General features: G+C 47.9%; 1 protein-coding gene across 4 annotated transcripts in view; it reads right to left on the bottom strand.

Moving 5' to 3' along the window:
- Positions 1-23410, bottom strand: part of SORL1 (sortilin related receptor 1) — a 179878-nt gene extending 156468 nt beyond the window's left edge. For 2 of the 4 annotated variants that reach the window (XR_012423810.1, XM_045370875.3), the window contains exons 1-2: positions 23112-23410; positions 5497-5613 (exon numbers count right to left, since the gene is read on the bottom strand). Coding sequence is in view for 3 of the 4 variants with exons in the window: in XM_045370875.3 (XP_045226810.2) it covers positions 5497-5613; positions 23112-23396 (402 nt within the window). In the remaining variant the exon portion in view is untranslated. Of the gene's footprint in view, positions 1-5496; positions 5614-22711; positions 22771-22899; positions 23048-23111 lie in introns of those variants that run through there. The other 2 variants (XM_045370879.3, XM_065529122.2) reach the window with 2 other exon arrangements.
- Positions 23411-24060: the final 650 nt, after the last annotated feature.

Here is a 24060-nt window from a genome sequence, read left to right as displayed (position 1 = left end):
TATACCAAGTCTACAGGCCAAGCACTGGAAGGCGTGCTGGCCGGCAGAGAGAGAAGACCCACATTAAAAAGTAGGGAGCCTCCCTGAGATTCTCAGCCATGCTGCTGCCATCGTGTGCATAGAGATAAAACCACCTTCACTATCAAAGAGCTCTTCCCTAATTCTCACCTATAAACAAAAATCCATCTCTTTGGGTCTTCTACTCAATAGAAGTGAAAAAGCAAGTATGTAAGAGTCCATCCTATGCCTGAAGGCCATCCTGCACCGCTCATCAACTTTCCTTCTCTTGGCTAGGTTGAAAAATTCCAACATGACATTTTTATCCTACCTTCATAATTCTTATTTCTTTCTCTTTTTTTGACGACACAGTGTCTTGCTCTATGACTCAGGCTGGAGCGCAGTGGCACAAGCACAGCTCACTGCAGCCTTGACCTCCCAGGGTCAAGCAATCCTCCCACCTCAGCCTCCTGGGTAGCTGGGATTACAGGCAGGCGCCACCATGCCCAGCTAATTTTTTGTATTTTTTTTTTTTTTAGAGACGGGGTTTCCTAGGCTGGTCTCCAATTCCTGAGCTCAAACAATCTGCCCACCTCAGCTTCCCAAACTGCTAGGATTACAAGCACGAGCCTCCGCGCCCATCCCTCAATTCTTATTTCTATTTAATTAGCATAGACTGTAAGCTCCATAGAACAAGGACAATGCTTAAGGCTGGTGCACAGTTCTCTACCTTCCTCCACATCGAACAGCCCAGAAGAGGCTTCTGCCAGTGTGCACTTAGCTCAAGCGGATTGGTGGCTCTGTGGCCTCCACACCGCACCCTGACTTGCGTGTTCCTTTCTAGCTGTCTTGTCTTCATGGCAGCACCATGCTGCTGACTCACGGTCCAATACGATCTCCAGGTGAATTGGAGAGAACACCCCGGACTCGCTCATCTTGTGCTTCTTGTTGGTTTTTCATCCAGACAGGATTTCTGCACTGATTAGTCCCCTCTGACCTCAGTATGATGCTACTCCCCAAAGAGCAAAATAGCAGAGGGGAGGAGTTACTAAACTGCCCCCAGCTTCTACCTACAAAGATGGTCCTTCAAAGTGAGTGATTTTAAATTATTTCCCTTGTACTTCAAAACTACATAATAATAAAGAGGAGGGAGAGAAAGGGGAGAAACAGATGATGGCTAAAATGTACAGAAAACATCCCCACATCTGGCACTGTTCTAAGTGCTTTACAGCAATGTTCTCAAACTGTAATATGCCCACAGACTGCCCCCCCTCCACTCCCCCACCCCCGCCCCCCCGGCCCCAGCAAGACACTGGACAAGTGCAGGTTCTGAGTCCAGAAGTCCAGGCGGGACCTGAGATTCTTTTCTAACCAGCTCCCAGAAAATCCCCAAGGGCTGATCCACAGACCACAACCACACTTTGGGTAGCAAGGTTTAACAAGCACTATCTCAGTGACAGAGGAGGACAAGAGAAGGTACATCACCTGGCCCAAGGTCAGATTGCTAATGAATGGCACAGCCGGGATTCCAGCCCAGGTGTTCTGATTTCAGAGCCTGTGCTCAGCCAGACATCAGCCTCCCGCTGTTAGTTAGCAAGACCTGACACTGTTTCCCAGTCAATCCTGAGGGGCACAATCATAATGTCACACTGCTCTAGGGACAAGGGCAGCAAGTCCTGTCATGCACAATATATTCCCTGGTTGACTCTTTGCTTTCTTTTTTTTTTTTTTTTTTTTTTGAGACAGGGTCTCACTCTGTCACCCAGGCTGGAGTGCAGTGGCACAATCACAGCTCACTGCAACCTCCACCTCCCGGATTCAAGTGATTCTCCTACCTCAGCCTCCTGAGTAGCTGGCATGACAAGCTTGTGCCACCATGCCTGGCTAATTTTTGTATTTTTAGTAGAGTCGGGGTTTCACCATGTTGGCCGGGCTGGTCTCGAACTCCTGGCCTCAAATGATCCACCCACCTCGGCCCTCCAAAGTGCTAGAATTACAGGCGTGAGCCACACCTCACCCAGCCCCTGGTTGATTCTGATCTTCTGGTGGACTGTACCACTGGACAGCTCTTCAGCCAATTATGTTGCACCTGAGCACTTTGTAAACCTAGTACTTTGTAAAATACATCATGAGAGAGCAGAAACAAAGAGTTAGGAAAAGTTGAGATAAACATGTATTGTTTCTTTTGTCGATTTATCACGGGACAGACGGGTCCTGCAGGAGCCGTTCTCTTCATGGAACCACACTGGCTTCAACTTCATCAGTGGAAAATGATTCATTTTTTTCCCCCCTGTTTAAGAGCAAGGCTTTCTGGATTCCAGCTTCCAGAGCCATTCCTTTTTAGATACTGAATATGCATGACCTTGGCTGCTCACCAACACCCACACAGTTCCTGATTGGTTTAGGTTCTTTCCCTTCTGGACTGCTGATAGGACCTTACAAACCAAGCTCAGTCTTCGTTAAAGAGAATTTGGATTGTTATCACCCCAACTCCTGCCTCTGAGTCATCATTCTTTTCACATTAACTTTTTACATCAGGCATCTCAGTTGCATCTGACAATCCTTTAACACAGTTTGTATAGAGAGGAAGGCCATTTCTGCCAGCCCTACTTATTAACTCTGGCCATTGCGTTTCCTTCCCATTTAATCTATCTCCCATTTCTTTGAGACCGAGTTTTCGCTCTTCTTGCTCAGGCTGGAGTGCAACGGCGCAATCTCAGCTCACCGCAACCTCCACCTCCCAGGTTCAGGTGATTCTCCTGCCTCAGCCTCCCGAGTAGCTGGAATTACAGGCATGTACCACCAAGCCCAGCTAATTTTGCATTTTTAATAGAGATGGGGTTTCTCCATGTTGGTCAGGCTGGTCTTGAACTTCCGACCTCAGGTGATCTGTCTACCTCGGCTCTATCTCCCATTTCATTCCATAATAGTGTATCCCACTTCAAATGTTCAATGGGCTGTTAGTCAGACACACCCAGATATACAGAGAGAGCAAGAGTTGGGTTTCAATCGACTGGCAATACTTAGGGTGACAAACCATCCTGGTTCACTCAGAACTAAGGGAGGATCCCAGGATGTGGGGCTTTCAGTGCTAAAACCCAGACAAGTTGGTCACGTTACTAATACCACATCTTTGCACACTAAGCACATGACTGGGCCTTGAGTCCTATCAGCCCCAACTTTCCCACTGACACGCTGAGTGACCTCATGCAAGTCTCTTTACAACTCTTGGCTCCTGTTTGTCCAGCAAAACTGTAAAACAATGCTTAAGGTCTTTGCCTACCTCACAAAAAAATGGTGTCTGGATTAAGAGTTTTTTTTAATGCATAAAAATTCCAAGAAGGATTTCTCAACACAATACAGCACAGTACATCTATCTCCTGTGCCCAGGAGGGATGCCCATGGGTAGAGACTACACACAGGTGCCTATGAAGAGTTTCACGGGCCCAAAGGCCTTCTTTTCTATTTTTTGTTTTATTTTTTCTAGAGAGAGGGTCTCGCTGTCACTCAGGCTGAAGTACAGTGGCACAACGATAGGTCACCGCAGCTTCAAACTCCTTGGCTCAAAGGATCCTCCCGCCTTAGCCTGCTGAGTAGCTGGGGCTACAGGAGCAGGCCACCACACCCGGCCACCAAAGGCATTCAGACACAGCTGTCTGTGGTGGCCACAGCTGTAACCTGCAAAACCTAATCACATTTATAAACGGGCCAAAGTCATTGCCCCAAACAAGTCTAGCCCTGCCCCAGAGCACTACACCCAGACTGGCCTTCAGCAGCGGTGGTCTCCCACACACACGGCTCAGAACCCACCCTGGGCAAAGCCATGCATCCTGACAGCCAGCCCTTCTGTCTCCCCTGTCTGTGGCTGCCCTCATTCAACTCCCTGGAAACAGTCCCCTGAGACAACTTCCCATCGCCTGCTTCTCAACACACCCAACCCAGACGGCGGATACCCAGAGAGGCACCTCGCAGAGACCAAATCCGCATCCGAGAATTATAAATGTATCCCTAAGGCTGATGTGAAAGTGCTGGCAAATTCATCAGAAGGTTCCCCCGGCCAGAATGCAGGGTGACCGAAGCTGTAAAGCATGGTGTTCCATCCACAGCCTCGCACTGCCACAGCATCGGATCCCAGGTTGAGGCAGGGTCTGCTCCTTTTTTCCCACAAGGAGGAGTCCGGAGCACAGGCCGCAGACCTGGGACCAGCCGTCGGGCCAGCTTTGGCCCTTACGTGTGTTTTACTTGGCTCGCGCGGTGTTTGTAGAAACTATACACTGGCTGCCAACTTGTAAGACTCAGCAGTTTTCACATGAAACTCCAGACCTCGGGGTTCCTCTGGAAAACCAGAAGATCTGGCAACACTGGGCCCTGCATTCTGCACGGCAACCAGAGCCTGCAGCTGACGAGCAACGCTCCTCGGAAGCACGCTTCTCCAGGTCCTCAAAGGCCCTTCCCCTTCCCCACGTCTCTCCAACACGGGAACCGAGTATCCATTACTACGTTCAAATTTAGATACGGGAGAATGCTTCTTAAATCTGCATCTCCATCAAAAGTGGAAATGACATATATTGTCCAAGAAGGCCACAGACTTCAAGAAAAATGGGAGAAACCATATTTCTTTGAGGAGGTAGAGTTGTTATGTCCAGGCATGGTGGCTCACGCCTGTAGTCTCAACACTTTGGGAGGCCGAGGCAGGCAGATCGTTTGAGTCCAGGGGTTCGAGACCAGCCTAGGCAACACGGCATAAACCCCATCCCTACCAAAAAATATATGTAAGAACAAAAATTAGCCAACCATGCTGGTGTGCACCTGTAGTTCCTGCTACTCGGGAGGCTGAATGGGTGGGAGGATGGCTTGAGCCCAGGAGGCGAAGGTTGCAGTGAGCCAAGATCACACCACTGTACCCCAACCTGGGCAACAGAGTCAGATCCCAACTCCAAAAAAAAAAGAGTGCTGTAAACTTGAAGGGGTTTCACTCCTATCCTTTACCTGCCTGGCCTCCCATAGGCCTTTGAGTTTGTAACCCTTGGCATCTTGTGTCTTCAAAGTACCTAACCTACTAAACATCATAAATACCCAGCTACAGAAATTAAGAATATTAGAGAATCAGTTTCAACAGCTCATCCCACTACAATGGGTTAGAAGAAACCAGCATATGGGAAAGGCCAATTTGATTCCATCTGGCTCAGCTGCGGGCAGGCAGGTCTGCCCAGGAAGGCACTCTGGTATTTTCTTGGGCAGATGCAACAATCCAGTCCATACGCTATTACTTCCCAAAGGTAATCACACATTGCATGGATCTGTTTGCAACACTGACTGCAACTCCCTGTGTTGAGCAAACAAGGGATACATCATTTTCTAGATTATCTTCTCTGTCATACAATTCATTCCTTCCATGTTCCAATTACCCACTACTTTTTCTGGTAGGATAATCCCAGTGGATCAGAAAAGGGCATGTTGATGGCACCAAGGTGTGCCCAGAGCCAACACTATACTTACATCGCTGCTCTTGGGCCTCGTCAACGCCAGGCTATCTCGGGCCAAGGCCACGATCACGTTGCTTTTCTCTCCGGCCCAGTGCACCACCATCTGATTGTGGGAATCATTCAGACTAACCTGAAAGAAATCAATATAGGAATTAGGATCCATAATAAGTGATGGCCACAAACATTCTAAATCAAGACTCCTTCCTCCTTTATCAAGCAGAAACGATTAAGATTCTGACATCTAAAGCATTTGGGCCAAGGGGGCCTCTTCCCCTCCCACCTCATGCATATTCTGTCACACTCAGCTTCCCCACAAAGAAATATGAGTCCCCTGCTATTTTGGATGTAAACAGATTTTGTAGAAAGGCTTCTTGGACTCTCATTGGCATAACCAATTCCTTTGATTATTTTCATCCTTTATGATACCAATCTCTGGTTACTCTGATCCTTACTCCATGTATGACATGCACTTTGGTAAGATTTTAAACCAAAGCATGGAAACACTGCCCTTCCTCAGAAAAAATTCATGGGCCAGAAAGACCACATGCTTTTCAAACTTCTTTTCAGACTATGTTTTCTCTGGCTCGGTGGTACCGTCATTCACTTTCAGCTGGTAATGAGAAATGAGAGAAGTAGCCTTGTGAAGCTTCTCAAAATCGCTTTTGAAGTGTCTCAAATAAGGAAATATTTTAGTTCTCAGACTTTTAGATTTTGTAAACCAATGAAATAAAAATGAGGAAGGCCAACAGAGGACTGGTTGGCAACTTCTATTCTGCCAAGTAAGGACGTCACAAAAACAGGACTAGCTATTCTGTCAATCTCTTTCCTCTGCTTCCTGAGGACACCGCAGACTCTGGTCCAGGCTGTGGGGCAGGAGGTGTGGCCTGGGACTGAGTTCCAGCAGATGGAATGTGAGAGAAGTCATCAGGGCCACTATCAGCCTGGTCCCCATCCAGTCCTGTTTTCTTTCCCCACCCACAGGCCGCATTCAGAGGACTCCAAAGCCCCAGAGGAGGGCAGAGTCGAAGACAGAAGGAGCCTGCATCCCCCAAGGAAAAGACCTCCGCTAATCAGTAGCATTCATCCTGAACTTCTCATAACCCGGAGCCTCAACTCAGCCACACCGCTGAGCCTGTGGGATTTGTCTGTTATGCAGCTCACCTTACAGGGCAATTTGACCACTATCTAGAGTCGCTGTCATTTTTTTTTAAAGATGTATTAACACTGAAAACTGAGGGAGGATGCCATCTCAGAATAAAGAACGGTTGTTTCGCTGTATGGAAAACTACATTGCTTTTATTTTCTTACTTCACCATTGGCTGTTGGACAACTGTCTGAGGACTGGCATTTGAACACCTGAACCATACATTCCACCCACTCTGTGGAAAGCAAAGTCATGACAGGAATAACAATAATTCTGAGGGCTGGTCAGGCTCAGTGGCTCACGGCTGTAATCCCAGCACTTTGGGAGGCCAAGGTGGGCAGATCACCTGAGGTCAGGAGTTCAAGACTCACCTGGCCAATATGGTGAAACCCCGTCTCTACTAAAAATACAAAAATTAGCCAGCCATGGTGGCAGGCACCTGTAGTCCCAGCTACTCGGGAGGCTGAGGCAGAAGAATCGCTTGAGCCCAGGAGGCGGAGGTTGCAGTGAGCCGAGATCGAGCCACCACACTCCAATCTGGGCGACAGAGCGAGACTCAGTCTCAAAAAAAAATTCTGAGAGGGGGTCCAACACTCAGAAGCAGGACAACACCCTGAAACCAGGAGCACAGGCTGCCTCTCCTGCTGAGCGATGTCTGAGAGAAGCCCATTCCACCAGCCTCCTCAACCTCAGCTGTCTCAGGCACACATGGAAGGAAATCAAGCTTCTGGGACTCCAGCCCACACAGTCCACCCCACCCATGAGTAAGGCTTAGACTGAAGACAGTTCAAGCCTTGGCCAACCTGCCCTCCAAGCTGTCTTCTCACCAAGGCTCTGCAGCAGAAAACCCACAGCTCCTTTCTCCTTCTCTAGCTTCCTCTCCCCAGCACTCTCGAACTTTCCCCACCCACTCCTAGAGGTGCTCTCAGATGTCATCAGGGAGAAGAGAAACACCTGTACCACATACTTGGCTAGCAGGACACAGCAGCTAATCCTTAACGACGCTACTTGGGGTTTTAAATACCTGCATTTAATTTGATCCAGGATCAAACTCTTTTTGAAAAAATTTGAAAATTTTACTTTTAAACTCTTACTTTAAAGAGAAGGACCTAGGAAAATACGTCCTTCCAAACTGTCTCTTCTCATTCCCAGATAGATAAGTCCAGGCAAGCACTAACTGAGAAGTGCAAATAAGAAATAGAAGTAAATAAATTATTTAACCCAGAATGCTACAAAGAGAAAGCAGCTAAAGGAATCTCCTCCGGTCACTGAAGCCTTCGCTTTTTCTCCTCTCTCTTTCCAGCCCAATCCTCTGGATGCATCTGGAGATCAGAAACTCACAACACAGGTGCCTGGGAAACCCAGATAAAGGTTTCCTCCCCTCCCAAAACATCTGCATTCTTGAACCAGAGTGGGGATAGAAAACTATGCAAATGTCAATAAAATAAAGGACTAGGAACCTAGAAAAAAAATCACCCATGTTCCCCTGGGGTCTGGGATAAAAAGTCCTCAAATATTCAACTTGGGCATCCTTAAAGATGACATCAAAATGCTCCCTCTGGCAGGTAACACTCAGATAATGCTTTGAGTAGGTTGCAAAGCTTTCAGTGATCAGAGGGGGCAAAAGGTCTGAAGACAACTTGCTGAAATCGATCTACTCAGAGGACAGGAGGCCTCCTCACCAATCCCAAGGCCGGTGAAAGGTGAGAAGAGCACCAAGGGCAAGCCTCAAAACATCCAAGGGCTTTTCTACAAAGAAAACCTCTAGAAGACAAGCCTGGTACAACACCTGTTTGTTTCTTTCTTTGTTTCTTTCTCTTTTTTTGTTTTAGAAAAGCCTTTTTTATTAGATGTGCCTTTGACTCATAAGTGCAGACTGAAAAGGGGCAGCCCAGTAGGGGGATAAAATCCCTGGCAAGAAATGACTTGTACGAGGGCCACCAGGCACTCGCAGGAACAGCTCAGCTCCTTCGCTTGGCGAGATGTCAGGCACATCCTGGTCATGAGAATAACTCCCTGGTGAGTCACAGCTGATCCCCAAGGCAGCCCAGGTGCCCATCCCCCCACAGCAGACCTAGTGGTAGGAATCAGGAATGATGCGCAGCACAGGGGAGCCAGCAGGCAGGCTGGCGGGAAGTAAATTTTATTATCACCAAGACAGGCATTCTGCCCTCTGGCCTCACCTTCCTCCTCTGTCTCCACCGTGCCCCCATCCTCACCCCCAAGGGAAAGAAAAGAAGTCATCAAAGCAGCCTTTTCCTGGCTGGCTCTCCATGGCATGTGGCCGAGACACCAGCAGCCCAGGGCAGCCCCCAGCAATCAAAACAACCTACAGGTCCTTAGATCCCTTTACTTAACCAGTGGCTTCCAGTTTGTTTGGTTGCTTTTCCATCCATCCCCAAGGATCTCCCCATGATGTCCCCTTTCCTCCTCCGCAAACCTTTTTCCATCGCCAATCCCCCACGCAGGTCCCACACCCAGAAGACACTGGCCTGGGAGTGGGCGGGAGGGTGGCCTTCCCAGGAACATAACCTTGACGTGCAATCAGCTGTAACCACAACCCCGGGGTGTGAACAACCTTCCCTCTTCCCTCTCTAGCTCACAGGGCATAGCTGGAGCTTGATAAATGAGACGCAATTAATTGGAACTGTTAAGGCAGCAGGGAGGGGCTGAGTGCCTCCCCTCAGAAAGCAAACAGAGAAAAATTACAGGCCACAGAAACCTCTGAACACACAAACTGCATCATAAACAAGAAACAGCATCTGGCTCATTGACAGGTCATTAAGAGTCAAGATAACTCCCCCCACCCCACCCCCCCAAGATCACCTGGCCTAGGGGGGTCCCATGTCCCACCAAAGGTCAGAATCACCTGAGAGGCCCCACTCCACGCCTACCGGCTCTGTCGCCCTCTGCCTGGAGCCCAGGAATCAATCTTTTTTAAAAGACACACCCAGCCGCGTGTGGCGGCTCACGCCTGTAATCCCAGCACTCTGGGAGGCCAAGGCAGGTGGATCACGAGGTCAGGTGATGGAGACCATCCTGGCTAACACAGCGAAACCCCGTCTCTACTAAAAATACAAAAAATTAGCCAGGCATGGTGGCAAGGGCCTGTAGTCCCAGCTACTCGGGAAGCTGAGACAGGAGAATTGCTTGAATCCGGAAGGCAGAGGTTGCAGTAAGCCGAGATCATGACACTGCACTCTAGGCTGGGCGACAGAGAAAGACTCTGTCTCAAAAAAAAAAAAAGAAGACACACCCCAACCCCAGGTATTTCTAAGGCAGCTTCTTTGGGAAACAATGAATCTAGCTGATTCCCCTGCCTCCCAGCAGGAGCTGGAACTAAATGACGGTAACTAGAAAGATATACCATTTTATGGGGATTTGGGATGGTCATTAAGACTCTAGGACACACTGATGATGTATGCTACAATGTGGATGAACCTCACAAACAATATGCTAAGTGAAAGAAGCCAGATACAAAAGATCACATATTGCATGACACCATTTATATGAAATGTCTCAAACAGGTAAATCCATAGGGACAGAAAGCAGATGAGTGGTTACCAGGGGCTGGTAGATCGGAGAGGAGGGAATCACTGCTTAATGGGTAAGGAGTTTCATTTCAGAGCAATGGAAATGTTTTGGAAATCGTAGTGGCACAACATCGTGATGATATTAAATCCACTGAACTGTTCACTTTAAAATGGCTAATTTTATATAATGTGAAATACACCTAAATGTTTTTAAGGCCTCTAGGACCTGCAGAGAACATTATATTTCTCAAGTGCTAATCAAGAACCGAGGAGCTTCCACTCTTAAGAAGTGCTCCTTTTATCTCATCTCGAGCCCTCATGCTACCAAAATATGCAGCTAGAATGAGTCATACAGGAGGCAGGCTGGGGACTGGGTCTCTGGCCAAACCAATCCTTCAAAGTGCTGTCAGTGGCATCTGCAGAGCCACAGCATCCGCACGGGCCTCCCTGTCCCCAGCCGGAGAAACGGCTGCAGGCCCAAGGCTAGTATCCACCGCCAGTTCACAACAGTGGATGCCACCCACACCTTGACTCACCTCGGCATCTTCATCAAACAAGTCCATATCACCCCACACATGTTGTCCCTCAGCCCCCCGCGTGCCCTGGCAACCCAGAGAGGTGGAATGATTCACCTCCTGTTATTCAGAGTAAGGGGAAGGACCTGCTACCACCCAGTCCTCAAGTTCTGGGTTGTTACAAGTAGAGGGGAGGAAGTCAATGGCTTGGATGAAGGGACTGATTACTCATGCGTTCACTTGTGGATGAAGTAGGCACTGAGGTCTGCTAGGTGCCAGGCACCCTTTAGGCTCTTTAATCATTTCTTACCTGTGAGCTCACACAGAGCACTTCTGGGGAAAATTAGGGTTGCAAGTCTAAGCCAATGATAAGAAGTTTCCTATCAAACCACCAACATCTGCATAGTTGTTGAGCCTTATGCAGGAGGTGGGTCCCCTGAATAGAATGGGTCACAGGTACCCTTCTCTACCTCTCCTCTTTCAAATTGGTCAGACCCAAAGATCAGGATGTCCTAGACTCCCACAGCTTGCAGTCCTCACAACTCCTACACAGCTTCCTCCCAGAACACGGTACGAGGAGGCCAAACAAGGCAGTCTGATTCCTGTCTCTGCTTCACTAGCAGTGGAATACAAAGAGGCATTTTTAAAATTCTACAATGTAGCATAAAACAAATATCCTGTCCTTCAACTGTGAGGACAGAAGGAGCCAGGCACTCCCCGAACTATACGACCAAACGGAGGAAGCCAGAGACGCCTCCTGAGGTCCAGGAGAATAAGGTTTTCCCAAACCGTCCCTTTGCGCGGCCTAAATGCTAGATATGCCTCTCACTGTCCCCTTTCAAGACTGTGTTCTCACTATATTTAGCAAGCTGATTATCCTCCCTGGACTCCTCACCTCAGAAGAAGAGCTGAAATCTAGTTTACAAGCACGCCCGGAAGAGAGGCCCAGTTCATGGAATCTCAGCTCACTCACTTGACTTTTGAGTTTGCTCAAGATGCTTCACCCACAGAACTCCTGAACTACTTTGCTGATGAATTCAGGCTGCCCATTTTCCAGATGAGGAAACACGGAGAGTGACCTTGGACTAGAACTTAGCATTCACTACTATCTCCTTCACTGGAGCCATGACCACTCTACAGAGAAAAATACACACGTGCCCTTTTCTTTCTCTTTGCTAAAAGGATGATAATCATAATCTCACTGCCTTAGAATATCAGTTTAGAGAACTTAGTTCCCTTTCTGATTGATCCTTGGCAGGGAGAACCTATCTACCGTTTACCTCTGTGTGCCACTCTGTCCTGGTGAACCCACTTTGTCAATGAGCGAATGTGCTTTGCTGTTTTGGGAGGGGCTCCCTACTAAAAGGAAACCGTGGAAAATTCTCTTTCTCATGAACATAATATCACCCCTTAATTTACCAGTTGGTAAAAAAAGAAAAAAAAATGAGGAAAATATCAAAGCCAGAAAGAATCTCAGAGAACATCTAAACCAAATGCTACATTTTGCAAATGAGATTAAGCTCAGAGACAGACTTTAAGGCAATGTGGTGGTCCTCACTGCCTTAAAACACAGGGCCCCAGTGCAGGAAACACAGTCAGAGCGAGCACAGCAAGCACCCCCTCCAGACTGCATACCCTAAGCCAGGACTTGCCTTATGTGAGGATTCCGCTGTGAGCCCAAAGCCATTTCTCACAGCTCTTCAGGATGGTTCCAGACCCCCGACTTTCCCTCTGCAGCTCACTATAAATAGCCTCTCACCTTGCTCAGTCAATAAGTACTTATCAAGCACTTACCATATACCAGATGCTATACTAGGTGTTAGTAAAATGGCAGACTCACATCTGTAATCCCAGCACTTTGGGAGGCCAAGGCAGGCAGATTCCTCGAGCCCAGGAGTTCGAGACCAGCCTAGGCAACATGGCAAAACCCCATCTCTACAAAAAATACAAAAATTAGACAGGCATGGTGGCGCAGGCCCGTAGTCCCAGCTACTAGGGAATCTGAGGTGGGAGGATCGCTTGTGCCCAAGAGGTCGAGGCTGCAGTGAGCTATGATCATGCCACTGCATGAGGGCCCACCCACTGATTCACCCCCACATTTATTTCACATAAGATTCACCCTAGCCATCTTCCCCCAGGGTTTCTACTCAACAGTGGCAGCCTGGGCGACAGAGCTAGACCCTGTCTCAAAAAATAAAAAAGAAAGAAAAATAACATGCTTCTAGGTCCTGCCTCACATCTCTGACTATAGTAGGGAAAACACGCATTAAACAATGAATTCCAGGAATGATGATTGAATTACTGTTGTTACACAGGGGACCTAACCTCATGTTGAGGAGACAGTGAGGCTTCACGGAAGACCTGACCTAGGTACTGACACCATAAGGATGAAGAGGGAGGTGTTAGGGAAAAGGGGATGGAGAAGTGAGGCAGAGAACAGAGACCCAGACCTAAGGCAGGGCAGAGCAAAAGCCAGGAATGAGAAGGGCCTTGATACTTGCTGTGTTTGAAAAATTACAAGATCAGTGTGGCCAGGAGAAAGTGGAATTATATGAGATCTCCAGGTTTTAAAGGTGGAGAAAAAAAGCACTGCAAAAAAGCTGTGGATCCCCGCCTGAGATCAAAAATTTCACTAGATTACTTAGGATAGACAAATGTGTCCGCGTAAATCTGAAACAAGTTAGCAGGTTGGTTTGAGTCTTGATGTCTCCGGTTTACCACTTGTCTTAACTATGGGTAAGTCACTTCACCTTTTCGAGCCTCAAGATACTCATCTCTGAAATGAGATGAATAATCATTCTTATCTTCCCCATTTTTCAAGATTGTCGTAAGAATCAAATGAGATGCAACCCATGGATGTCATTTCATAAACTCCGACGCACTAAAACATCATTTCTTTTCATTACCAAATGCCTCTCAACCAAAATAAGCCATTTCTCACAAAACGGCTCCACATAAAACATTAACATTAGCGTAAGGCCTAAGAGCAAGCGATGACATATATAAAATGACAAAATGCTGCATGCCTGAGTCAAGCTAGGAGCTCCCGCCTAACTGAAACTCACAGGCAGTTTTCTCCTTGATTCCCAGCCGAACTCCGAAACCTGGGGAAACCCAACCTCCAGGTCCCAAGGCTCCAGCCCAGAGGTGACACTGTTTTCTAGCACTTTCCTAACCCCAAGAGAAAAGCATTTAAACATTACAACCCAGAACTGAAGGCCTCTATACCCTACCAGTGGCTTCTTCACCACCCTGTGAGAGAAGCTATAAACAAGACTAATGGAGAAGGGGGAGTGCATTAAACCCAATGGCTCTGCCAATTTCTCAGTAATATGAGATGCCCTCTGGGCTACCAGGAGGTGAGGCAACAGGCGGACGTCCCACAGGCTCTGATCTGCTAGCTAAACTCCCCCAGCTCTGTTTAGATAGCTCTTTCACCTCTAGCCAACTTCCACATCCACTCCTTCATTTCTCTCCTCTAGAGATTGAAGGCCTTGTTTCTGCAGTAACCGTCGCCACCCCCACCCCACCCATCACCACCACCACCAACAGCACACCTTGCCAAATTCAGCAAACCACGTGCAGTTAGCTGCAGATTTTTTTTTAACCACTCAGTGAGAGAATTTCAGGGAACGAAATATACAAAGATGAGGTAAGTCATAGGTACAGAGTCTCAGGTTACTCAATTAATTGAGCACAGATTTAAAACATGCAAGTCCTTCCAAATACTCCCGGTTTCACAGGACACTCACCCCATTCTGCTGTGTCCTCACTCCCTGCCATCTCGGGCTCCTTGGCTGAGATCCCTGGGCAGCCAGCACTGGCCTTTCTTCCCAAGTCCCTGGGGCAGAGACACGTGGATCTGTCTCGCATGTGTCTCCTGGGCTAGTAGAGAAAAGGGGTCCTTAACTATCTGGGACCCTAACCCTATAGCTTGCTATCTCACAGGTACCTATTAAAGTCTTCCCAGCCACAGTTTCCAAGCTAGCCTTTCTCCCCAGGTAGCTCTTAACCCAGGGCCCTCCAGGCTCAACCAGCTCATACCAGCCTTTCCAATGCCTCTGGGCACAGAGGCTTCCTAAGAGTTAAAAATTTCATCAAGGCCAGGCATGGTGGCTCACACCTATAATCCCAGCACTTTGGGAGGCTGAGGCAGGTAGATCACGAGATCAAGAGTTCGAAACCAGCCTGGCCAATATGGTGAAACCCCGTGTCTACTAAAAATACAAAAAAATTAGCCAGGCGTGGTGGCACGCACCTGTGATCCCAGCTACTCAGGAGGCTGAGGCACAAGAATCGCTTGAACCCGGGAGGCAGAGGTTGCAGTGAGCCAAGATAGAGCCACTGCACTCCAGCATGGGTGACGGAGCAAGACTCTGTCTCCAAAAAAAAAAAAAAAAATCATGACACTATGCCTCAGCTCACCAGCCCACCAAAGTCAGAAGGAAATCATCTCAGTAACCCTAAAATATTAAAATCCCAACTGAGGGCCCACCCATTGATTCATGCCCACATTTATTTCACATAAGATTCACCCTAGCCCAGGGTTTCTACCCAACAGGCTAGTCTCTCTTCTAAATAATAGAGGTCACATCAGTGACCTTCTTCATTTAAAAACTCCCCAAAAAGGGGGGGACATAATAAACAACACATCGGTCTCTACACGGCATAAATGCATTTGATATAGGTACATCTTTTTATTGCCCTTGTCGGCCACTCAGATTTGGGATATAATCACATCAGCCTGCCTTTCTGAGAATTCGTAGCTGTGTTTTGAATCTAATTCAGGGGACTGGAGATAAATCATTGTGAAGGGTCCTGATTCTCCAAGCTAAGAGCCTGCGGCAGCAGCAGCAGCAGCAGCAATGGCACGCTAAGTTAAAAGGTCAGCCAAGAAGAGGGGGAGGTTTTTATGCAAAGATGAAGACCACACGCCTGTAGTGTTTGTCTTCATGCCAATCTGGAGGGTTGAAGGGAAGACAGACAGACCCAGCTACATCAAGGTAAGTCAACAAGAGCACAGGAAGCAAAGGGCAGGGCAGGGAGATGGCCCCACTGTTAAGGCACTATTTACATCTTTCATTGCTAAACAGAACGTGCAGGGTCTGCACTCCACCTGAGCGAAGCCCAACACAAGGGCAGTGTTTGCATAAGGCCAGATGAGAAGTGAAGCCAGGAGACCTGGTTCACCCTGTGAATAGCCAGCCTTCATTGACTAAGTGACTGACGGAAGGAGGCAACTGTGCAGAGGCATGCCCTAGAGTCAATCACTGGACCCACTTGGCCCTCCACGGTCCCCTGGTAAGTTCCTACCTAGGAAAGAAGGGCCACTGTCTCCTGACACTCAACTTGGCAGTCAGCAGCCACCAACACCTGGGGTCTAGACCCGAGCCCTCCACTCTTGCTTTTATTACCCTGTTTGCGATGCCTACACGAGCAGGTCTTTGCAGGAACTTCTCTCTTGGGTGAAGCAGAGGTTGCCTACAGGTGGGACGAAGGGGCCTCGTCAAAGCTCGTGCTGTCTATACAGTAGCCAAGAGCCACATGTGGCTATTTCAACTTTAAATTCATTAAAATTAAATGAAAGACACTTCAAATCTTCAGTCACACTTGCCACATTTCACCTGCTCAATGGCCAGATCTGACTACTGAACGTGGTGAACAGCACAGATAGAGAACATCATTCTCACAGAAAGATCTATGGAACAGTGCCACATCGGAGGGTCCAGGATGCAACCAGGAAGATAGGATCTTCCAGCTCTTGGCTGGTAGCAGTGCTATGGCCACGGATGTTACCGTTATAATAAACCCAGTGGATAACAGAACTTTGTAATTACTTTTTAACACACTATTGTACTTGTGATCGTTATGCAGTCCTATTTTTATGGAACTCACCATAAAATGCACAAAGCATTAGTCATGTTACGGTTTTTAAAAACTGAGCAACTCACAATAACATAGGAGGAAACCCAAATCTTGATCTTGCTCAGGAGCCCATCCTGCCTTTTCTGGTTTTTAGCTTCATCAGCCACTTCAGTACTTGAAGGCCGCCCATGCCACTTCTTCAAAGGCCCAGGGTTCACAGGTCGATAAACCAATAAATTAGGTCGAAATTAACTGTGGTCCATTTTAAATTGAGGGAAATTGATTTTTGCATGTACGTGGCTAGACTGACTATACCATCTGCCAACAGAGTCTGGCATACCTAGAAAATGCATAGGAAGGTCCCACATTCATCAACAAAGAGAACGTCTCAACCCCACAGCCCAGGCCACCTCTGGAGAAATACTAATCCCTGAATATTCAAACCAAAAATGGAGTGAGCTCTCTTTTACTTTCCATCACATTTATTTAAACCCAAATAAATGGAGGAAAGGTCAATGTAATGCCCCCGGTTTTAATACATTTTTATGCATTTAACACATTTAATACATTTTTATCAACTCTCAATTATCTGCATCTGAATTATTGTCAAAAATTCTAAACTCCAAATTGCCTCTCCCTGAACACATTTATGCCAGCCATTTCCCTTATCAATAGATCAGAGAATGCAAACTCGTTTTAATATTCACCTAAGCAAAACTTAATTAGGAAGGTAAATGAATGCTTTTTAAAAAAGACTAAATAAATACATAGCAAAAGCAAATAGATTATTTTTTGGATTATCTGCTCTCCAGATTATGATAAGACTGTCCCCTGTGTCCCTCCATTACAGTGGGTAGAACAAAGCTGGCTCCATCTCTCTGTGTCCTGGGATTCAACAATGACACTACAAAGACAGCTGTCATCTCTAAGGAGGAAAAGACCAAAATCTGACAATGAAATGTTCCTACAACATCCACCTTTTGCCTTGGGATGTTCGTTGCTATAAGGATCTGCCTTGTGGATCCCCAGTCTCAAAGCAATTTATGAAGCATACCACTAACTTCATTTTACAGAACATAGAGAAAATATTCTCGGAAAGAACACAAATTAAAACCAAGATCCATGATCACTGTATTCTGATGCTCTTACAAGCCTGGACTCCACATCTCAAGGGAACTGTGCTCCAGCATCTCTGCAAGTTATAAGAGGGCTACATCAGGCTGCTCTCCTGCTCTGCAAGAACCCTTGAAGTGAAAGGAGAATGACGTTTTTCTCACCTGGCCTGGGAAAAAAGTAATTATCTATTTTATATTATGACACTTCAGGTAATTTTCTAACAATTCACCATCATAATATCACAAATATAATTTAGAGCTAAAGTTAATCTCATTATTCAGGATACCAGGGACTACAGATAACAGGAAGCCACTTATAATTCAAGTTTCAAATTTTGTGTACATACATGTTGTACATGCGGAGACTATTTCTGGAAAGATATACAAAAAGATTGATAACAACGGATGCCACCTGGGAAGGAGATCTGGGTGAACAGGGGGCACGAGAGGGAAGGAAATTTACTTGTCACTACATACTCTTTTGTACAAATTTTGTTTTGTAAATGTGCATTACCTAATCAGATAGCTTTTTATTTCATCCCTTGAAATTCCACCTCCTTACTCTTCTCACCAACCCCTTTCCTCCATTCCTTCCACCTCTCAAAGCCTCCACCTTCTGTGCCTCTAACCACGCAAGCTATTTATGAACTAAAAGTGGCCAGAGACTGGGCACAGAGCTCCCTAAGAAAAGATGCCAAGTGGAACCAGGAAGAGTTTTTCAAGGTCACAGCCCTTATTGAGCCAACCCAAGGCCCAAAGCAACTCTTCAGCTACGTAGAAGCCAACCTGAAACAGCAAATTCTTTGCCTTCTCATCTTATTCTGGAAGCATACGGGTCAAACATCCAAACTTCAGAATCAACCGGCCAATTCTTTCCCAAGCAAGTGTATCATGGAAGAATCTACTCAAAAGAGATCTAAAGCTAAATGGTATTCCACCCCCAAAGGAGGCCCTTTGTCCCAGGGCCTTGTGCTGTAATAGACACTTTATTTTCAGTCTCAAATCAGGACACTGAATACTCCCCGACCTCTAAAATGTAGGAATTATGAAGAGAGAGCTTGTTGGAAGGAAAATAAACCTGTAAATCCTGTTAGGCTTTGTGCTTCATTCCAAAGGATTTTTCCCCAAAACAATACCATTAGCATAAACCAGAATGATAGCCCTAAAAGGGAGGATTCTGTAAAATAGAATCCAAGCTCTTCATTCAAAATAACTCCCAGATAGCACAGGAAAATCGGGACTCCACTATCTGTAGGCCATGCCACTTGCATCCTCACTACCGAATAAGCCAACTCATTTTCACTATCCATGTGTGGTTCACTGCATTCCTCCTTATAAATACATTTTATATAATGTGAATTTGCTTCCTACCCTCCAGGCCTCTCTTCTTCCAGGTGCGCTGCTGGTCCACAAATACTCATTAAGGGCCTCCCAAGTGCCAGGGAAACACAAGAGAACTTGATCCATGCCCTTAAGGAGCAAATAGGAAAATGAGACAGTGGAGCAATTCTAACACAAGGCAGCAAGTGCTGCATCCAAGCTCAGAAGAAACTCTTCCCACCGTAGCCTGAGAATACCAAGAGGTATTCCTTGGATGTTAAAGAATGGAATAAGCGCTTTCCAGGCAAGGACGAGAGTCGGGGAAGACCATTTCAGGCAGAGGAAAAAGCAGGCATGATGGTGCAGAGAGACAGAGCTTACTTGAAATCAGGAGGAAATTCAGTGTGGCATAAATCAGGGAATTTCTCTTCTTGGACTTGGCCTTTTTAAGAAGGGCTCAACTTCTAAACTTTGCCTTTTTTTTTTTTTTTTTGATGGAGTCTCGCTCTGTCGCCCAGGCTGGAGTGCAATGGCATGATCTCGGCTCACTGCAACCTCCGCCTCCCAGGTTCAAGCGATTCTCCTGCCTCAGCTTCTTGAGTAGCCAGGACTACAGGTGCCCGCCACCGCGCCCGGTGAATTTTTGTAATTTTAGTAGAGACGGGGTTTCCCCATGTTGGCCAGGCTGGTCTCGAACTCCTGATCTCAGGTGATCCACCCGCCTCGGCCTCCCACAGTGCTGGGATTACAGGCGTGAGCCTTGAACATGGGCAGAAAAGTCCTGATATCTGCCAGCAAATTATTTTCACCACTACAGCCACATTTCAGTTCATAAATGTGCCTTTAACTAATCATGGCAGAAGCCAATCTCCCCACCCTAGAGAAACTGAGGAGGAAAATGGTCAAAATAACCAAGCCTAGTTTACCCAAGAGGTTAGCAAAGCAGAGGAAAAAGGACCGACTTTGACTCCAGCACATGGCTCTTTCTCAGATGCAAGTATTCCCCTGAGAAAGCCTTCCCTTCTCTTCCCCTTGAAGCTGGTGGCCTTAACATTGCCTCTAGGCCTGCTTCCTTCAGGCAGCCTCTGCTTCCAGCCCTGCTCTGTACTGCCAGTGTCCTCTTAACCTCACTCAAAGGTCAGAGGGCAAGAAGCTGGACAGTGTCTGAGCCCACCATCCCCTATCGCTCCATCTCCCATGCGCTGCATGTCACAGCCCGTTATCACACCATTGTAGAGTTGTGGCTGGTTTCTTGTGACCATGTTTCCTGGTTCCCGTCCTGGTACACTGACATGCCTGTGTCTGCATCTGCTTGTTCTCCTCCTTAAATTGTACATTTCCTAAAAGCAGGAATGAAATTCTATTCCCGGCCGGGCGCGGTGGCTCACGCCTGTAATCCCAGCACTTTGGGAGGCCGAGGCGGGCGGATCACAAGGTCAGGAGATCGAGACCACGGTGAAACCCCGTCTCTACTAAAAATACAAAAAATTAGCCGGGCGCAGTTGTGGGCGCCTGTAGTCCCAGCTACTCGGGAGGCTGAGGCAGGAGAATGGCGGGAACCCGGGAGGCGGAGCTTGCAGTGAGCCAAGATCGCGCCACTGCACTCCAGCCTGGGCGACAGAGCGAGACTCCGTCTCAAAAAAAAAAAAAAAAAAAAAGAAATTCTATTCCCCACCCCACTGCACCTCCATAGACCCACATTCAAGTCAAGCAGTACTGTTGGAAAACATCACCATTCCTTAGGTTTAAACCTAAGTTGAAGGGGAAAGCGGTGAGTATAAAGTGGAACTTGGCTTAAGGCTAAAAGTAGGACCATATAACTTATTGTCACATCTTGACACTTTTGAGAGTGAAGGGGGTGCTATTCATAACCACCAGAGACAACTTAGAAACCAGGTCTGCCCCAGGGAAACACAGAGGCAATGGTCATCCTTGCTAGAAAGATCATTCCAAGTAGATGTCAGTTACTCCAGGGTTCCAAGAAGGGCACCTCAAATCCCTTCAGTCACCAACCTGTGCTTGCACTCTGAAGTGTCTGCACCAGACAGAACTTGTGGCAGAAAGCCCAGTACGGGGAAGTTCTTCCTTTTATCTGACTCAAATCCTTACAGATTCCAATTAATTCCACTTCTTATTAACCTCAGAGCAAGAGGCAACAATGGCATAGGAAGGCAGCCACAGAAAAGAAAAATCTCACCCTTGCATCCTCACCCTCTGGTTAGGAATTCCTCATTATGAGCTCGACTGCTACTTCTCCATCCTTCAGCTGAACCAAACTCAATCTGGCTGGCCCAGAAACTCAAAAGCCCAGGGTTTGGAAGTCACTCCCAATGAGAACAGAGTTCATGTCCAACTTGCCCCACATCCCCTGGAGCTTTTCACAAACCAAACCCAAGAAAGAAATGGCACCTGTACGCATATTTTTGAAACCAGAAAGCTTTTTCCTCAACCTAAACTACAGCTTCAGGGGACCTGAGCACTGGGAGGGATTGCCTCCCACCAGCCCCCAACTCCCAGTTCCCAGAATGCTGATTCAAGAGCACAGCAGAGCTGGGCTGACTGGGGAGGCCCAATGAACAAGCAGGCCACTCCTCCTCCTCCTCCCACCCTCCATCAGCCCCATGCTGTTGTCGCTGTTGAGAGCAAGGACCTTGATGACTTCTTTTTGTTAATACATATATTTGTCATATGGGGTGGGGACGGGGGACAAGGATCTGGGCCCAAGAGGAACTGAGCACGCAGGTTCCTGCAGCCTGTGGCACACATTCTTGCCCGGGGCCAATAGTGGAGGGAAGTCTAATGCACCCACCAAGTCCCCACCATCCTTTCCCCCTTTATACCAGATCTATTTTATTTCAGGAAAGAGGTATTTAAGCAGCACTGCATAAAGACAGGGTGACTGCAATCAAGCAAAGGTCACTGAGACAATGCAGACAAAAACTAGAGAGCAGGCCACCTTCCCGGTATGACCTTGGACTAGTCACTTCACCATTCCATGCTTCAGTTTCTTCACCAACAAAATGACACAATAGGGTGATATGTTTATAAGGTTCGTCCTGGATCCCAGGGTTGAACATTTAACTCTATATATTTCCTGAAGAAATGGCTAAAGTGAAATTAGTGAGAAAAGGCAGAACTCAGGGTAATCTTTTATTAATAATTTCTACTTTAAAAGAAACAATTTGACTCTAGAAAACAAGTGTATTTACCACCTCCTCTGGTCCTACTTTTTCTCCCCTCCCGACTTTATACTTTTGCTGATGTCAATCTTAACTGCAGAACTGGGAATCTCATGAGGCAATAACACGGTCAAATTAATTTTGCCAGTGCTGATCCTAACCTACAAACTCCATCTGCAATTCCTCGCAGTAAGTCTGACCATAAAAGTGAAATTCACGTTACTTATGATCTAATAAACCCATTGCCTGGATAGAAATAAATCACTTATAAAATAATAATGCCCACCAAATTTCCTGCAGTCATTTCAAATCTCCAAGTGCCATGAGGGGTATGCCTCTCCAAAATAAAGTTATCTTGAAGGGGGTAGGAGAGTCAGTATCTTGAAGGGTGGGAAGAAGGAATGGAGAGCATCTCATACCCTAGGCAAAAATCAGAAATTAAAAATTCAGCCCTTATACACGCACACACACCTCTTGTCTGACTGTACAGACAGTCGACAAGCTTTCAGGTTCGCCCACCTTATTGTGCTAATAATGCTAAGTGTGGTAACCCCCACCTCGTGCTGTTCTGTGTAAGTGTACCGCAACTGCAGGGTGCTCGCCTCCACTGCCAACTGATGGTACACTAAAGAAAGCCCGTTTTTTATCCAGATGTAAAATGAAGCTGCACCCCTCCTATACCTGCCGGAAACTACAGCGTTCTGCACACACCCTGGGGTAATACGCACTGCACCCGGCGAGGTACCTGGAATACGTTTACTAAATCGACAGGAAGAAGGAAAGATCAATGCGATTCAAGTGCTGACGGTTGTACTCGTGAAGGAAAAAAACAAATGCAAGCCGGGAAGTCCCCAGTGGTGCCTGCACCTAGGAAGCGACTGCAACGGATGGATGCAGGGGTGAGGAAGTGCAGGGAGAGGAAAAAACTGGAGGGAGGCGGGTTGCAAAACTGCTCACCTGTCCGTACACCTTGATGGGCTCGGGCTGCAGGGCAGCGCTCCGTTTCCTCCGGAGCGGCTTCTCGTCCGCGCGGCTCGCCCCCCTGGCATCCCCGCGCGCCCACAGCCGCAGCTCGCGCGGGTCGCCCTGCACCACGAGGAAGCCCCGGTCCTGGGGCAAGGGCGCGCGGCCGCCGTGCAGCCTCTGCGTCCAGACTTCGCAGAGAGCTCCGGGCGGCAGCAGCGCGACCAGGGTGAATAGGAACGGGAGTCGCGACTCCCTCCTGCTGCTCCGTGTCGCCATGTTCGGGCGAACGCTACTGCAGGTGGCGCCGCCGCCAGGAGAGAATGTGCAGCGCGAGGCCAGGAGAGCCGCTGGGCCGGGGCCGCGCGCGCCGCTCCCGGGGCTCCAGGCCGCCCGCGCCGCTCCGGGCCACCCCGCTGCGCCCGCCGCCGCTGGCGCCAGGTCCCGCTCGGTTCGGCGCGGCGCCGTCACGTGTGAGGCTCGCAGCGCGTCCCCTTAGCGCACTTTCTGCGCTCGGCGGCCTCGGCGGCGACTCCGGCCCCTCCCTGGCGCGGGGATGGGGAAGTTAAGGCAGCAAGCGCCGAGGAGGGTGCGTCCCCTTCCCTGGCGGGCACACCTCCTTGTTCTCCCTGCTGGAATGAAGAGTTGCGCGGGGCTCGCTCGTTTTCTCTGGAGTTAATTGCCTCCTATACAGGGTCGTGTCGAGGTCGTCCTAAACCGTGGCCACTTTTCTGAGTGCACAGCCCTCAGTCCCGTCACAAGACCACCTCCCCCCGGCCCCGGCCTCATCCCCACCTCCATGGGAGAGCCCAGAGCCACAGAATTAGCTCCTAGAACGCAACCAACAAGTCAGAGTCCAGATGAACCCGCTCCAGTGGGAAACTCAGTTTTTCATCTACTCTGGCCACCAAAACGTATTTGCAGGGGCCACAGCAAAAACCAC

Source organism: Macaca fascicularis, chromosome 14 (genome assembly GCF_037993035.2).
Source record: "Macaca fascicularis isolate 582-1 chromosome 14, T2T-MFA8v1.1".
Classification (NCBI taxonomy): Eukaryota; Metazoa; Chordata; class Mammalia; order Primates; family Cercopithecidae; genus Macaca; species Macaca fascicularis.
Note: the sequence above shows the minus strand (reverse complement) of the source record. Positions and strands in the feature narration are given on the sequence as shown.